The sequence below is a fragment of the Ornithodoros turicata genome, unplaced genomic scaffold, assembly GCF_037126465.1.
Source record: "Ornithodoros turicata isolate Travis unplaced genomic scaffold, ASM3712646v1 Chromosome36, whole genome shotgun sequence".
NCBI classification, from domain to species: Eukaryota; Metazoa; Arthropoda; class Arachnida; order Ixodida; family Argasidae; genus Ornithodoros; species Ornithodoros turicata.
This window is the reverse complement of record NW_026999366.1, coordinates 1290232-1308604: the sequence shown is the minus strand read 5'-3', so window position 1 is coordinate 1308604 and position 18373 is coordinate 1290232. Positions and strand designations below refer to the sequence as shown.

At 44.7% G+C, this 18373-nt stretch overlaps 1 protein-coding gene across 1 annotated transcript in view; it reads left to right on the top strand.

Moving 5' to 3' along the window:
- The window catches only part of LOC135373937 (uncharacterized), a 205062-nt gene that overhangs the window by 10143 nt on the left and 176546 nt on the right, over window positions 1-18373 (top strand). Inside the window, exon 3 of the mRNA XM_064606979.1 lies at window positions 11138-11271. Coding sequence (XP_064463049.1) covers window positions 11138-11271 — 134 coding nt within the window. The remainder of the gene's footprint in view (window positions 1-11137; window positions 11272-18373) is intronic.

The window sequence follows — 18373 nt, the reverse complement described above, 5'->3', positions numbered from 1 at the left end:
AAACCTCCAAGTGCTATCTTCTACAGCCACTCTTTGCTGGGTTACTGCACGTGGAGTCGCCATTCTGGTCGCCAGTTGAGGTGACCCAAGACGTGTCAGTAGCAAGAATGATAAAGCATTTAATGAAACATAGCAGCCAGATAGAGATGAACGGAAGCAGCCGCTTCGGAGGAAAATGAAAAGCCAAAAGAGAACTACGTGCACGCACGCAGCTCTTCTTCATACGAGGAAAACAGAATGCATTGGCGTTCTCTGCAATGGGCAGTGAAGGAACACCTGCAGGAAGGGTGCCAGGGGAACACCCTAAGGAAAGGGAGTCCAGAGAACACCTTAAGCAAGGGAGCAAAAAGTCATATGTGTGACGGTCGTGAACACCCCCAAGGGAGTTTCCCATACTCCTTTTTCTTTCTTCCCACGGGGTATAGCACTCGTAGCGCTGAGGACCTAATTGCCATGACATGTTCGCGGAAATGGAGTTTGGCGTCGAAAGTTACACACAGATCACAAACAATGTCCACACGGCATATCTCATCAATGCATGAAATAAGCGGCAATAAGTTGCAAAAAATAGTGGCATTCTTTTTAGGAGCGAACTAAACTACCTTAGTTTTAGCGCTGTTGGTTTTAAGATGATTGTGAGAGAACCAAAAAATGATATTCGACACGTCCTCCTGTGTCAATGCACAATTAGAGCTTGCGCACACAGTGGTAGCGAAAAGGAAACAGGGAGCCAATGACGGGGAGAGGGTCTTTTTTTTTTTGGCGCGATTTTCCCAGGACTACCGTGTTTCTCTGTTTAATTTCGTTGCTTACATAACTGCAGTCAACTCCTTCCTCGGGTTCCTGGGAAGAGAGTTTTCGTGAAGGGTGGTGGTGGGACGACGCGAGTCTGGTCCGCGGCGAGAGAGCCAGGCCAGTCCAGGTCGCAGCGGAACAAGTTTATTTACATCTATATACAGCAAGACGACTTCCGACAAGAAAGTCCGGAAAAGATCAGATCACGAGACCCCTACACATGGGCGACGGGCCTTTTTGTTCAAAATCAGGGTGCCGCCCACAAATTGCACAAACAAAATCAAACACGTAAATTTCTCACTTCTCAGCCCCAGGATTGGTCCGTTACTGAAGGTCTCCAAAATGCTCCAATCCTGAAGCGAGCAAATTACAAAGGATACTTCCCAGAATTAGATAATTGTCACAAATAAAGAATGTTACAAATCCAAAACCCATTAGTGGCTCAAAACGAAATGTATACAAACACATGAAAGGGCTAGCAGGAAACGAGTTCCCTACATATGGCATGTTTCTCGAGTCCCCGAGGGGAGACGCATGTCACAATGTCCATTCATACACGGATAATCCGCATCTATTCACGGAGCAGTGTATCACTGAAAGTGACTTTAAACAAAACCCACTGGAAAGAAATAGGCAACCAAGTAAACCGGGTTCTGGCAAACAAAATAAAAAAATACAAACAGCAGAGGGGTGTTCTCGATGATCATAGAAACTTGACAACCGCTTTTTTGGAACACAGAACAAGCATCGGAATCAAGGCTGATTTTCGAGTTAGGACGATGCCAAATAAGAACATGCAGGTCCATGCGTACACATTCGAGAGTATGTGCGTGCGTGTTTTCCAGACCCATAAATTTCTAAAGAAGGTACTTTCTCGCGCCAAGTGTCAACTGATCGAGAATAATTCCCCTTTCCAAGGCAGGCTCCTCAATCACGTACAACAGTTTGCCTATTTTGTGTTGTTATTATCGGGGAAACAGCTCAGTCTTGCTAAATAATTGCCTTGGCGGAACGAAGTACGTCCACCAAACAACAATTTTTTGATAGGAGAATAGTTCACGGTTTTAATGGTACCAGCCTTCGAACAGTAGGGTACCTACCCCACTGAACACAAAAATTTTGTTCTACTGAAACCACACCAGTAGGCCCGGCAACCTGGCAGCACCCGAGGTAACCTAACATCATACGTTGACCAGAATAAGTATTACAATTGAACGACTATTTTTGTGTGTGTGACGTACGGTCACACCTTTTCTTCTATCGTTTTGAGTGTTTCACCGTTGTCCCCAGTGTCCTGCGGAAGTGCTGTGCATGTATATTTTTTTAATCCACTAGTTTTCGGCCCGTGGGACAGGACCGTATCCTATTTACGAACATATTTTTCGTTACGTATAACAATAGGTTATCTACTGTAACTTTTCCGCATTTCATAGGAAGCTGCAGTATTCCCGTGAATACACTGTTCTTGGGCAAGACACATGGGTTAAGCATAACCGCCCGATTCCTCCCCCTGCTTTCTCCATTTTTACAGAGATCTTGCAAAAACCAGTGGAGCATTATTTAGTTTGGATATGCTCAAACATGATTTCATTTTCTGTGGTAACCTACCGTTTTTGAAGGTAAACGAGTCGGCACAGCGAAACCGATACTCTCCGCGTCCCCGTCAGAGTCAGGCATAAGCCATTGTTCGTTGTCATTTCGCAGGCATTTGATGACACTTAGCCGAGCCTACAGAGTGGTCATTTAGATGTGATTAAAGGTTACCGAGCTACAACGTTTTTACGTTTCACACCAGAAGTATATTTTATTGATGAAGGACGGACTCGGTCCGAAAGCTTGTATTTTAGTAAATACATTATTTATGTTTCAATATCTTTAGATACTTATCTTATTCTATCAAAATACTTCAATTTTCGAAAACTCCGCCTCTGTATTGTGACACTCTCCCCTGTGACACTCATGAAAATGTTGCCATGCTGCCTTATTTTATGAATATAAATCTCTGAAGGTACCACTACTACCTTATTTATTCCTGAAACCTTCCAGAAAGTGTTTTCCTGGCAACAATAGGACTATGCACAGCAGATGTCACATTAACATATTTTGCCTCCGCCCATTATCCTCAGTGTTTGTGGAAGCACTCACTGGTCGCTGATCTTCCATTTTTGTGCTTAATGTTTACGACTTCACCACTGATCACACAATTGGCGAACACTACGTATATGAGAGTCGAAGATCATGTCATGGTCACCATGGACGTGCTTGCTACATACAATGAATGGCCGGATTATTATTGCCACAGAAATAAGAAAAATTATATGATGATGGCAGATTTACGCCTTCTTCCATTGTTTCTAAAATGCGAATGTAAAAGTTAAAACTTTGTACCCCGACAGTGGGGCGCAGGTCGGCAGAACCGGCGGCGGCGGCGCGCCGTTTGAAGCGACCGGACGGTGGCGGCGAGCACAAGTTTACCGTGGCGGCTCGGCGCACACCAGGTGGGGGGGGGGGGGGGGGGGGGTCGGACTCGCTCAAAAAAGCGTGACCACACGGGAGCAGCTGCCATCCGTTGGTCATGGAAGGCGTTGCATTCCGTTGGCTGCTTCATTCCGCTAAACTTGACGTGCTCGTTTTCCTAAATTCATCACTTGCTATCTAAATTCGGCGTACTGTGTGCGTATCTCATATGTATTCGTTAAACAAATAAGCATTGAATATTTTCCCACTACAACACTTGCTTGTGCGCTGCCGTTCGTTCGTCACTTTATTATCACGGTTTACTGTGTGCCATGCTGTATGTATTCATCTGTGGAATTCTGTTGCCTTCGGAAATACATGCCTACATTCGTTACGATGGTTAACGATTTATTGATCTCGCTCGCAAAGCATACAAACGCCACTTCAATACGTCATAGGTAAACGTCTTCATCCGTGTCGGTGGAAAGCAAAGGGTTGGCGATGTCGCAGGTAATCTCATAGATAATATATGATTCACGTTTGATATGGCAACGTTCACCTTGTGATTCCGATAGCACTACTCAATTCTGCATGTATCCCGAAGCTTCGTGCGTACTCAACGGAAATACACGGCTAGCCTCGCTTCCAACGGTGGACGCCGTTGCCTCCGTCGGCGCGTTCCCCCGTGTTTCGTCCGACGTGACTGCACAGGGTTGGCAACAAACGGAGCAGCTCCGCTGTGGTTAGGGGGCTGAAATTCGTCCACTAACACTGTCCATGACCAACGGATGGCTGCGCCCGGGCGGTCACGCTCGGGGATAGGAGAAATCCCATTGACGGCGCGCCAAGTACGTTCTCTAGAGTCTTCCTATATTAACTCTATGGCGCACACCTATAACTGTCATACAGTGCTTTAATGCGTTAGCGTTAGGAGCGTCAAAATGGAAAAAAGCTCTATGTATGTACGTGTGTGTGTGTATGTCCGTATAGAGCAGAATTTTAGCTACGAACCAGCGCGAACGAGGCACTCTCCGTACTCCTGACACAGCGCGCCACCTGCGAGCACGTTCGGCGCGGGGACTGCGTGTGAAGCTGTCGGAATGCAAGTTCACAGTAGGCGCGGTGATGGTTTGTGGCATTTTCGTACGGCCTGGATTATTCTAAATCAACAACATATGTTTATCTGGATCACACTGCTCCGTGGTTGATTATACGAATAATAAACGCAAGCAAAATGTCCAGTTGGACGGGATTTGTAATACGAATGAAGTCGAAAGGGCTATTGCATTGCGTGTACACCAGCTGCACGGAGTTCTCAGTGCTTGAAAGGCGTCGGGAATTCGTAACCGCTGTCATGTTGATGCACGTTGTTTTACGTATTCACCGAATAGGAAATTCTGGTGTAGTATTATTATATAATAACGAGTTCATTTTGCCCGCGCGTCCGGCAAACCGTTATTTTAAGTCCGAAGATTGTTTCATTACACATTTCAATGCCAAATGTGTACACAGACCAATGCTTTCACCAAATAAGCAAATAAGCTTACCGTAGTAGTTGTCGTTGTTCAAAATTCAAGCAAATTTAAACTGAGGATCCACAGCGAACTGCCTGGTGTTCATCGCGAACTACGAAATTCCTAGCGTGTGCACAGCATAAAAAAAATTTAGTAAGCAATTCGGCAAATCAAATTATGAAAATCTTGTTCATGCAACGTAACAGAGTTAGCATTTTACATTCCATATTGCGGATTAGTGATAACAAACTTTCTTCCTTTGCCGCTCAGCGCTTTGGTCGTGTAACTTTACCCTTTTATGCCGGTCGGTTGACGGACTGTTTTCCAGCGAAGAGCGACATAAAAATCGAAGTATGGGGCATTATGAGTTAACGACCTGTTCCACCATGAACTATTAACAACAATCAGAAATAATGATGCTGTTGATATTACTGTTAGAGTGTGGGGTCCTTGCTTCACACGTGTACTTATTTAATTATGTAAAGCAGTCATTCCCAGTCAACACAACATTGCAAATTCAACGCTAAAAACAGGTTGCATGTGAATGCAGGGTCAACGTTAACAATTAACGTTGATTCAGCCTGGCTGATGTCACAGGAAGAAACGGGTTAAATTAACAGCGACCAGAACGCATATTCCACGTAACTGAAACGTAGTTTACGCGTGAATTCAACGTTTACCAATGTTGAAAAACTGGAATAATCAACAGCAAACTGACAACGTATAATTAACGTGCGATGAAAATGCAAATTACACGTAACTACATTTTTAATTATTATTGAATACATGTTATTTCTCGACGCTTTTATTTCACAAATAGGCATATTGTCATGATAATAGCCATAAATAATAACACAAGAATATGCTTGCCGTAAGGTTTTACTCTCCTTACATTTGATTAGCACTACTACATTTTTCCATGCTCTCTCTTGTGAACAATAAAGGCAGTTAACTGACCGTTCTAATTGTTGAAATGCACTAGAACCTCGCGGGAAGCAACGTCATTTCGGCATTTAGGCTGTCTTCTTTCTTTGCGACTACGCCTGCATAAAAGTGAACACAAACAAAGCAAAAGATCAATTCGAACAGCTAAGAGAAAACTTACGTTACATCTGTGTACAGGCTCGCCCTTTCCTCAACATCTGCCTTTCTTTCACGCATCGCTCTCTGTCCTGAAATACAAGTGACGATAATTATCGCACGAATTTGAAAGGGCCAACAACGCTGAAAAACAATTCGGGAGCCCACCATGTAATAGTGGCCCTATTTGCACACTCTACAAATGTAAAGAAAATTATGAACTCAAAACAGATGTGCACATACCTGCGCTTTCTACGAATCACTCATAAACCGCACACACTGGACTTGCTAGCAGCGGCGATAATCTCTGAGTCAGCTTCCTGGTAGTAGAAAGCCCGTCGTGACCGTCATACCCGATTCGTATATCCCAGCAGTGTGAGTGAAACCTGTGCTTACCGATATCACAGTCACCAGCACAAACCGGTTCGAAACCAAAACAAGCTACAAAACAAAGAAGGAGCCGCAAAAGCGAAATAAACTTGAAACGCAAGCATCAGTTCATGGCGGTTACGATCTGAGGAGAATGGCGTCTGGTGCGGCTTCCCCGATTCTCGCTTTGAAAGGAACTGACTTGAATTGGATCATGGATGGGATTGGATTGGATAATGCAGTTGCTTTACGTATGATAAATCAACGTGATTTCTACGTGTGCACTTTGCATGTGAAATCATGAAGTAAAACTTGTGCAGAAACAACGTTGTTCGTTCTACGTTTCCGGTTACGTTAAATTCCAGCGTAACTATCAACGTTGTCATAACGTGCTCCATTCCACTGCTGGTATATGAGTGTTGAATCAGCGTTGAATTCCTGCATTACAATTCGCATGTCGAAATTTTACGTAAAATCTGCGTGAAATTCATGTTCTCAACATGAATTCTCAACACGTTTCTCAACACGTTCTCAACACGTTTCACATTGTTCAACGATATTCAACGTAGATTTTACATTCTGTCAACCATGTGTGTTGACTCGGTTTTTTTGTTCACTGCAACACCAGCAAGCATTCGTGCGAGACAAATTTAAATGTTCGTAAGTGTTCGTATGTGACAGGAATATTCTGGTAGTCAAGAACGGCGATACTTAATTGGAAGTGAGAACGGTGAATGAGAAACACATAGCTTGACAGGTGAAGGAATATGTGAAGACAAAATCATGTCATGACATCAACAGTTCATTGAATACTACCCGCAAAACATACATATAGGGAACATAACTATGTTCGATATGTGGTTCAACAAAAAGGAAATGCATGTAGCGCCTGCGCTATCGCAGAAGTTTACTAGATGCCACGAACTTTGCTGACTTCGGTTTTTGCTCTGTTTCATTTCTAAGTCTTATGAAATCAAATTCATATGCATAAATATATACACTTATGCATCTCTAAAGCCCACGGGGCGCCCGAACAACGATTCATACCTCGAACGCACAGCTTCGCCAATGGACTGAACCGAAGCGCCCGCAGTCCCAGCAGGAAAAACCCGCACGATGGCGCCACAGACGCTACAAAATGGCCGCGCAGTGGAGCCGGCGAAAATTATTGTCTATATGAGATTGCGAAGCCCCACCGAGGCAGTGGTATATAAGTGGCCATGTAAGGGGATATGAGAGGATAGATATAAATAGAGCTAAATGATTCATGAATTGAAGTAGTCGAAAGACCTTAAGAGTAAGAGGTAAGAGTAATTTAAGGTAATTAGAGGTAATTAAAGGCAATTAATGAAAGAAAGTTGAACTTAAAGATAATGAATGTAAGATATATATAATTAAGAGAAATATCAAATGAAATTATAGGTTACCATAGGTAATTAAGTGTAATTAATGTCAACTAAAGCGGAATTGAGAGTAATTAAAGCAAGTAACCGCAATTCAAGGGAATTAAATGAAATGCAAGATTAGCTCATGTAATCTGCAGTTACCTAAGGTAATTAAAGGGTAACTACATGGTGATTGAAAGTAATTGAGGCTGATTAAAGGGTAATTAACTGTACTTAAGTATAGTAATTGAAAGTGTCGAACCGGAAGTCAAGTATACACCGGAGATGGACAACCGGAAGTCGAGTTGGATCGGAATTGGATACTGGAAGTCTAGTATTGGCGGGAAGTGGATACCCGGAAGTCAAGTATGAATCGGAAAAGGCGCTTAATGCTACGCGTTACTGTCCCATTTACCACTAAATCGCCACTGAATTTTGTGGCTACCGACGGTCATTGACATTCCATGAGTATTTCCATAATATGGGCCATTAATCAATTTTATGGCACTAAGCCTGTTTCAAACAGTGTCATACAGCGTTTTGTGACTCTCGACGGTCCTTATGACATGCAATTACTATATTCAAGGTATGTGCCATGAATCGATTTTATGGGCCTACCACAGCTTCAAATACTGTTGTACAGTATTTTGTGGCTACCGACGGTCTTTATGCCATTCTATGACTATTTTCATATGACTATGATTTTGGTCATGACTGGACTACATCCAACACACAAAACGTCGCAAACCACTATGTGACACTGTTTGAAGCAGCTCTAGCCCAGTAAAATCGATTCGTGTCAGATATCATGGAATGTCATAATGACCGTCGCTGCTCAAAAAACACTGTATAACACTGTTCGAAGCAGCTGTAGTCCCATAAAATGGTTCACGGCACATATATCAAAACAGTCATGGAATGTCATAATGACCGCGGTGATCACAGACTACTGCAGACACCAGTTGAACCAGCAGGAGTACCATAAAATTGATTCATGGCGCACATGGTGAAAATAGTGATGTAATGTCATAATGAGCGTCAATAGTCATACAGCATTGTATTACACTGTTTGAAGCAGCAGTACTCCCATAAAGTCGATTCTTGGCATATGCATGAAAATAGTTATGGAATATGGTAATTACCGTCGGTGGTTATAAAACACTATGCGACAGTGTTTGAAGCAATATTGTTCCGATCAGATTAATTTGTGCGCATATCATGAAAATAATCGTGGGATATCATAATGACCGTTGGTTGTGACAAAACACTGCGTGACGCAGTTTGACGCAGCTGTAGCCGGGTACAATTGATTCATGCCACACATCATGCAAATAGTCATAGAATGTCAATGACTGTCAGTCGTCACAAAACACTGTGGCACTAGTTGAAGCTGCACTAGCCCAGTAAAATTGACCCATGCCACGTACCATGAAAATACTTATGAAATGTCATAATTGCCGTCAGTAGTCATGAAATGCTGAATAGCATTGTTTGAAACAGCGGTAGTCCCATGAAATTGATTCATGAAACACATAATCAAAATAGTCACGGAATCTCATAATGACGATCGGTAGTTACAGAACACTGCAAGGCACTGTTTGAAGCAGTGATATTAAAAAAGTCATAAATTTGTTTTGCCATGTGTCGAGATTTGGGCGCACGTTAGATAACCCTACGGTTGGCAAAATCAATCCAGAGACCCTTCCATTTCTGGCGTCGCTCATGATCACAGTTGTGTCGCGACGTAAAGCCCTGACTTGGAACAACAGTCGTAAAAGCAATTCATGGAGCATATCATGAAAATAGCCGTGAAATGTCATGATGACAAAAAGCTGCCATAAAACACCGCATGCACTGCAAAACCCATGGCTTGTTGGCTCGGTAGCCATAAATCATGCTACATTCACGTAATCATGAAAGTCTCAGTCATGACAGTTTCCATGACGGAATACGTTTACATGTGTTGCTTGGGTTAAATTTGGTTGACCACTGGATTAAGTTCGGTAAAGCTTGGATTAAATTGAGTGACCTATGGATTAAAATGAGCGGGGAATGTTTCTTAATTTCCAAAATTTCTTATTCCCAATTCAAACAACTGTGGGATAAGAGCCTTATGCGTCTGTGTGTGAAAGAGGCGTTTGAGGCGGAAGTGTCTGTATCGTCCCTAATTGTGCTCTAGCTGGGCCAATGCTCCATATTTCTAATAACTTCAGCTTTTGGCTTTTCACAAATTCAGCTTGACCGCTGAGCAACTTCAAAGTGTTGGCAACATGTCCCTGAGCATGGGAGAAGTATACAAGTATACTCCAGCTCGCTTGCATTTTACTCCTATCTTCAACTTCAAAGTACCCCGATGTTCATTCTCATCATGAGGGTTGCTGCAGGGTGCAGTCACTCTGCTAGCTGCTGTTTCCTCATTGATTTCTCAGTTCGTATTCCTAATTCCTCGCACAATACCAGGAGATCGACTTTTAGAAGCGATTTCAGGTCCATAATGGCAGAGGTGAGCCTACCTGTTCCAAACTGTTATGCCTAAACGCACACGTGTCCATGTCAAACGTCCAAAACATTTGAGCTTAGCGTGCATCAAGAAAACCTGAACCATCTCGAAGAACGTGGACTCCACGCGAGTAAGCCTCGATGCTTTTCGTCTGGGAGCACCTGCTGGCTTCATGTATCCCATCGATCCGCCAGTTGTTGCACTGCTGCCCCAGAAGAGTGGAAGGTCACCAGCAGCAAGCTAGAGAGCTAGCGAGCAAGCTTATGATATAAATCCATACTGAAGCGATCAAATAGTTAGAAAGCAATCTTTTGTCCCCGTTTTTCCGTGTCCCTCGTCTCGGCATTTCTTCTGTGTGGAAAGCTAGAGGAGACCTTGGGCTGTCTCGCTTCCAAGATGCAATCTAAACTAACATGGCAATGCCCTCAGCTGCCTCGTGATAGCCTTGACTAGCAAATGCACCCGGTGCTATGAGAAGGGCAGATCGTAAAACGCTGCCATAAACGCGTCTGCGCCCTCGGTTGACGTGGCTCCTCCTATCGCCCGAGCTGAGTTTTTGACGCCGACGACAGGAATTTCTGAGGGGTAGCTCAGTGATGCTATCCACTAATAATGTAGATAAAACCTGCCATTACCCAACACCCTGTCGCAAGTGGGGCCCCGAGTCAGCTGTTGAGAATGCTTCTTCTTTGAATGAATGAATGTCTGACAGAAAAAAACGCGAGGAAATGGAAATCATGATTGTTACTGTTGTGTACAACCTCTACCGGAGTCACAATAAGTCGACACCAGAATCGACACCATTTTGGTGTCCTAAATATAGCATCCCTAAACAGAACACGCATTTGCGTTTTCGTGAATTATCTGTATTCATGTGTGACATATCTTGCCGCAGCGAATACAGAAGAAGTCTTCCACCACTCCTGCGCGGGCCGCTGTACACACCGAGCCGTTCTAGTCGAAGCCTATGTGACACTTTATTATCCACGAAAAAGGTCCCTCTTATGTAACATATATTTGTATGCTATCTTTTGCAGCACGTTGGACTACAAGAAGAATTGTGTTCCAGACCAACTAAAAGCTAAAGGATGTGATGAACAACTTATTCAGAATTATGTTGCAAAGATACAGCGTGAAATAACAAACCAATGTGCAGCATCGAACTCGATCTGTGAGTATAACCACAGGAATAGCGCTGGCGCATGATGCATCCTACATGTCTTCTAGGAACAGTAGTTTTTGTGGTGTCGGTAGTAAAGGTCGCCATACCTCAGGCGGAGTGTGTTATACCATCTGCTGTCTTCCATTGTCGTTCTAACGATTGTTAGATTTTTAATATTCCAATTATTTAGTAAGGCACGTAATTAGGGGCGTGACATGAAATTTGTGAGTGAGATTACTCTTTGGGGGGACACACGAGCCTTATCAGCAGGACCAGACCGCGGTATTGTAACCTTACCAGCAGTGCAGGTAGTGTTCGAAGAAGCGGCACCAGAAGGCGAAACAGAAAATGATGTTTCCCTGCTGGGCCAGGTAATCCTGCTCGAACTGAATGCGTCAGTGTCAAACCCAATAAGGCATATGAGAGAAATCGAAGAAACTCAACGGCTCCACACGTGCGATAGTTGCAAGCATCGTATAGCGTACTTTGTATAATTCAAAAGTTTCTGCATTATTGTTGCGTGTTCTTTTATTTCCTGTTAATATATAATTGTTTGATATACAATATGGCATGATGCATATTCTATTAAAAAGCTGCGAGAGCAGCACCGATGTCATCTTAGGAGGCGGCTTAGGCGGACAGGTCAACACCCGTAGGACAGTGTGTGCAAGTACTGGACGAAAAATTAGCCAAACTTCAATAATCAACGAAGTCGTTACACATTTTCTGAGAAACATCCATTACTGAAATCCATCGTCCATATGAAACCACCGATAAGCGAACGTACCTTGATATATACAAACGCAAACTTTTGCTAAGCAAATAAACCGAAAACAGGACGACGCACCTATTGTGAGCCATATGGTAGTGGTGCGTGCCGTTGCCGTTTTTGTCGGCGGCGATTGGTCAACTTTGAGTATGGTGGTCATGTGATGTCGAGACTGGGAGGTACCCGGGCTCGAATGCCGGTCCCAGTTGTGCTGTCTGGGGTTTTTCCTGTGTTTCCCTTACACGCTGTCAGACATATGTCGGCAGAGTTCCCTTAGAGGTCGGGCCGGGACGCACATTGCTTCAGAGTGTTCGTCGTGAAGTTGCCCACCTCCGTGAGCTTGTGCATTAAATGCAGAAAGCGGAAAACACGATGCTGGGAACAAAGAGGAGAGATCTGAACCAGTGTTGCGGATTTAAATCCGGGGATTTGATTTAAATCCATCAAAGGGCTCGCGGATTTGATTTGGGATTTGATTTACGGGCAAAATATAGCGAGGATTTGGATTTCGATTGAATCACAATTTTGGCAGATGATTTGGATATGGACCGAATCACGTTTTTTTTCGACGGAATTGGATGTGTATTTGGTCAAGCTCCTTAAGGGAAATGGGTGGATTCTGACTGCTGTGAAATTTCACGTTGCCGGGCAGGCAGGTTTTTTGTCAGTCGTTTCTGAGGCCGTCTCTATAATTATGTTTTTACAAGACATTTGGCTGAATTGCATTTCACATATGTATGCACATGACGCAATGCAACTCTTAATGAGGAGAAGGTTTAAAAAATGTTTGGATTTAGAATGGCTTGCCTTGCATCCCGCCATCTCGGTTCTCAATGTCCCGCCGAAACTTCCGTTTCGTTCAAAAATAAATCCTGTGATTCTTCGATTGCGTGAAACTGTCATGCTTCAAGCTTAAGAGGTGGTCTCTTTGTCAGACAGACCACCTCTGAGGCCTATAGACATCTTCCCTTCCGAGCACTAAGGGTGCGTCATGTAATACCCTCACACATAATTACATTGGCAGTTTGACGTTTAATTCACAACTGTAGGAGGCCGAAAACGTATCGGTTTATTCGTCGTCGGAATCAGATGTCCAACCCATTTTCGAAACTAGCGCGAGCGCTGAGTCACGAAACATATGTCCCACCGTCCTCGCGATGTTCAACACGCCTATTCCGCAACTAGGGGCCGTTACACAACGATATCACAGCATCATTTCTTAGAAATGGAACGTATTGAAAAAAGCGCACCACTGGGTCGCTGAGGTCAGGCAAAGTACGTTCGAGAAAAGGACTACCATACACACATTTTGTCTGTTTTGTTGGTTCTGAACTGCGACTGATGTCGCGTTCTGGTGTCCCAGAGATTGCTAAAATAAGTCCTGAAATGTGCACATGAGAACCAGTCGTATGAGGTCATTGTGTCAAGGAATAGGAATGTGAATGTTGGTAGACTTTTCTTATAGTGGATTGCTTATGGTCAACTTGATGACACCGCAAGAACGAACGACGAAATAGTCCTCTATTTAAGCGAGTGTACAGTAGATGATGATGTTTCCCCTCTCGACTAGTGTATGTCCACAGCAGCCCGCTACCTGCTGCTTTCGGAAGTTAGCGAAACATGTATTTGCAGTACGTGCAATTTCTGGAGCAGTTGAACGAGTGTTCTCCGCAGCCAGCCTGATCAAGGCCGCGAGAAGAACCAGACTGCATCCAGCTCTATTGGAGCGGCTGGTCTTTCTAAACAAGAACCTGAGAGAATAAGACTATCCTTGCGCGTGTTGGGCGGATGTAGTATTGAGTTTGCTATAGCACAACTCCGGTGTGAGGCACGCAGCCATCGCATTTAACGTAACAAAATTCTCGCCAGGTGGCTTTATCATATGCGCCCAGCAGGTGTGTTCGACAAACGTTACTCTGTCGCTCTGTCGTTACGTCGCTCTGTTGGCTGTTCATACTCTCCGCTAAAGGTGACGTTTATAGGTGTTTGTACCATGTCACGGGTCTTATCCAACGAATGCTTGCACTAATTGTATAACTCATAGACATGTTCAGATGCATGCTACAGTTATTTAGGGAACTTTCGCCCCGGATTCGTTGACGGATTTGATAAATCCGGATTTAAAACCGGATTTGACTTCGCACACCAAAAACAAATCCGGATTTAAAATCATTTGATTTGTTGCCTCAAGTTTAAGTCCGGACTTGATTTTGGATCTTATTTGCGGTGTTCCGAAAAACATGGATTTGATTTCAATCCGATTTGACTCGTTAAATCCGCAACACTGATCTGAACAATGCATGTCCTTCGTGTGCGGCCTTTTGCGCTTTTTTTTTTTTGCTTTTATTCATTAATTTTTTGTGTATCTTATCCGTTAGTGGAAAGCATGCGCATGGGGCAGTCGAGGTGTGCCAGCATTTGTCCACATGGTATCCCATAACTGCGAGCAATGCAATCGTTGTGGGCAAATGGAACCTTTTTTAATTCCGTGTTAATGCCGCGAAGCAACTGTGGCTATGAGCGGCGTACAGACGTGGACAGATGGAGAGAGGACAGGGGGTTAGTATGCGTCCTGGGCCGGGGAACTGTGCCGACAATCGTCTGGAAAGTCTTCGGAAAACCCAGGGAAAACCTCAGACAGCACAGCCGGTGACAGGATTCGAACCCGTGTCACCTCCCAGTCTCGTCTCGGCGTAGAAAGCGGCCACCATAACCACTGTGCCACGGGAGCTGGTAGGAAACGGAAGCGCATGCAAGTGTCGCCATCTTGCTTCATCATGAAATTTCCAAAATGCGAACGTTAGATTCATTCGCACACTCTAGGAACACTAAAAACTAAGTAGGCACTTTTTCATCTGGCTTGCTACCAAAACCAGCCCTATGTTGTACAGTTTGGTTTGTCATCTGCCCAATTCTCCAAACACCAACGCAAACAAAAAACATTGTAATGCAAGTGAACCATATCGGCCAACATGTGCGGACACAAAATGAAATTGGTAACAGGTAACAAACATATTGACCCGTCTCTCAGTACTTGCTGCAACCCATACGCGATGGGATTAAAACACAGAAATCACAAGAATTATTCACTGTGAGACTGGATCAAATACGTGTCATGTCCTTTCTCTCTTTTCTTGTCTCACTGACACCTCGAGTTCCCCTGGCTCTGTGGAAAAGCCTAAAGCTTTTACAAGCCGAAACTCGAGTCTGACCGAGGTTTGAGTCACGGTACCGGCTGTGCGTTCTCGCTGGGTGCTTTCCTTAGACGCTTTAAGGCAAATATTGGCACATTTCCTTGTGAGGTCAGCTATGGACGCGCCGCCCTGCAACATGCCTTTCGCCACACTAACAGACAGCTCGCTTACCAATACTACGCTTCCGACCAACCCGGAAGCTCCTACATTTATCTTCTCGCAGATATGTCCGTTGACATGACACGAAACACATTTTGGATCAATAGCATGCTAGCTTTAGTACAGTGCCGGAAGTCATTTCCGGAGAAGTGAAGTAACAACATCAGTGGTTTAGTCAGAATTTTGTGCCTGGGGGTGTGTCATGCTCCATAGGGGAAGTGACGTGACCGATCCCATGCATTTTTATGCCATTTGACGAAATATTACGTAACCTCACAAAACTTTAGGGGGCGCGTGTGAGCGTCTCCTCTTTTGTCCGTGTGTGTTGCGCCTTAAGGTGCAGCAGCATTACAAATACTAATTTGTATGCATATTTTGCGCATACTTGTTGACAAAGTCGAGTGGGCTAAGGCGTTCGCTCGTTGGTGGTAACCAAGGTCGTCCTGAAGACTGGGAGGTGCTGGGTTTGAATCCTACCGCCGTCTGTGCTGTCTGAGGTTTTTCCTGGGTTTTCAAAAAAATGTTATAAAAGGGGTGTAGATGTTACTTTAGCCACCACGAACCCCAGTCCACAGGTGTCATCCATACCGTGCCGACGGTATGGCTAGAGCCTTGAACAGTGGCGGATGGGGTTTGGCCAAGCCATGGCTGATGGGTTGTCATAACTCTGGCCCATTCTCACATGTGTGAATGTGAAGTGCTGGCAACCAACGAGAACATTCATTTATTTAAACCTGAAATAGTGAAACTTGTTATCCTTCGATCAGAAACAATAGACGTGTCAGGGTCGGCTATCCCAACAACCATGAATCTTTTTCACCGAAATACCTGATACTGAACAATGATGACAAGAACACATCTCTTGGATGGAGGTTTCCATTCATTCTCCAGAAGGCGATGTCATGTTTTTGTTGAACAGGATTATGAAATTTCGTCCGTGGGACATACTGATCAAATGTACATCGGAGAGCGACAGCAACCACATTCTGTGTGGAGAGGGCCAGATCACTGCGTCAACTGCGCAGGTGATCACTGATCACCCTTGAGGAAGAGATGATGTCAACAAATTTACACAGTGGCTAAGGTATAAACAAGTGAGGTAAAGGGTGTTTTCGTTCCAGTAACGGAAATGCATCCGCAGAGAAACTCAGAATGATCTCTTGCTCAAGACAGACAGACAGCATAACAGGAACCACAGAACACTCATCTCTTCCTCAAACACCATCTTCTTCTGCTGAAGTGCCTGTAGTTCCAGAGTCCCCTTCAGTGGCGTCCTCCTCACAGACGCCATCTTCGTCATGCCAATCCGTGGACGTGACTGCCATGGGGTGCGATGAAATGCGAGCTCTCAATGCTCATTCACAAGCACGAGCATCCAGTGAAAAAGAAAGCTCAAGGGTAATCTATCAGGAAGTGACTCACCCCCTGATAATATCAGCTAAGGAACTGGTGGCTACCCGGAAAACTCCGAGGCAGCCAATAATGCCCGCGAAGCAAATAAGATTGTCTCTGAGCAGCACACTCTTATCTATAAAGCACACTCGTATTATACACTTACATTGTTTTTAGCTGCACTATCTCGAACCTCAGTGCAATCCTCGAGGGCTGTTCACGAATGTTGATGACATAGATGATATTTTTTTGTTTTGCGTTACAATAACTTACCTGAATCCCCAACAAATACACTACATCCGACGATGAAACCTGTGCAATACGTTCATCTTGTGGTGTCTCAGTCCTTGCACGTAAAACCGATGGGATAATCACTGGGACTCCTTGCGAGAACATCGAAGAAAATTCCTGTGTGCTGGGTGAGCACGTGTGGAACAACAACAACTTTATTTCTGGCTTTGAAGAGTGAAGAGGTTCATCGCCACAGGCGATACTCTACCCCATTGACGGTGGGAATGTGGGGAATAAAATAACGAGCCCCTTCACAATAACGATCGAAGTCCGATGGTGCCCAGAAATGTCAGAAGAGCTTTGAGCGCAGAGCGTTGCTGGGCTGGATTAGGCCAGGGACCAAGCAATTTCGATAGGGAGAAGGGGCGAGAGTCCAGCTGACGAAGAGACCCGGAGAGTGTGGTTCGGGAAGGTTGGTAGTGGGGGCAATGAAGAAGAATATGCTCCAGATCCTCAAGAACACCACAGTGGCAGCAGGTGGGAGAGTCAACTTGCCTCAAGCGGTAACGCCACTGAGCTGTAAAGGCCACATCGAGGCGCATTCGGTGGATTAATGCAGCATCTTGACGAGATGTTTCGTGGCATGTGGAAAGCGAGCGAGGATCAACTCTGCTCAACATAGAGGGGGGAAGAATGTCGGTTGTCCATTGGCGGGAAGCCAGGGGTGTCACTAGGCGTCGCAGAATTGAACGGCGGTCTCCTCTCAGCAGAACAATACTGGTCCGTTTCCGATATGAGTGTTCTGCTTCTGCGGCGCAGTCGACCTGCTCGTTCCCCACGACGCCACAATGGGCTAGAACCCACTGGAGAACTAGCCTGTGGCCTGCTGCGTAGATGGTGTGGTAAGCCATTAACACATCTGTGACTAGGGGTGCGGATGGGCCTCGTATGCCGGAATTTTCAATTGCTTCAAGTGCAGATTTGGAGTCTGTGAAAGCTGCCCATTCCCGTGGTGTAAAATCAGCGATGTGTTGTAGAAAGAAAAGGATGGCATAGTGTTCCGCAGCTGTGGAGGAGGTTGGATGTCAAAGGCGTCTTCCGTGCACTACGCCTTCGGATGGTATGACGAATGCTGAGGCGGACTTGTTGTTTCGGGATGCGCCATCGGTATATGCTGCTGTAAACGTAGAAAACTTCTCGTCTACCAGAGCATGAAAATTGGCTCTGAGGACTTTTGGGGGGGACCTGATCTCTTCTTTCCAGAAGGTTTGGAAGGCGTACAAAAGTGAGCGGTATCGGTAGCGACCAGGGGGCTTCCGGCGGTATAGTTATGAACCCAGTGAGATATATAGAAGAGAGATATATA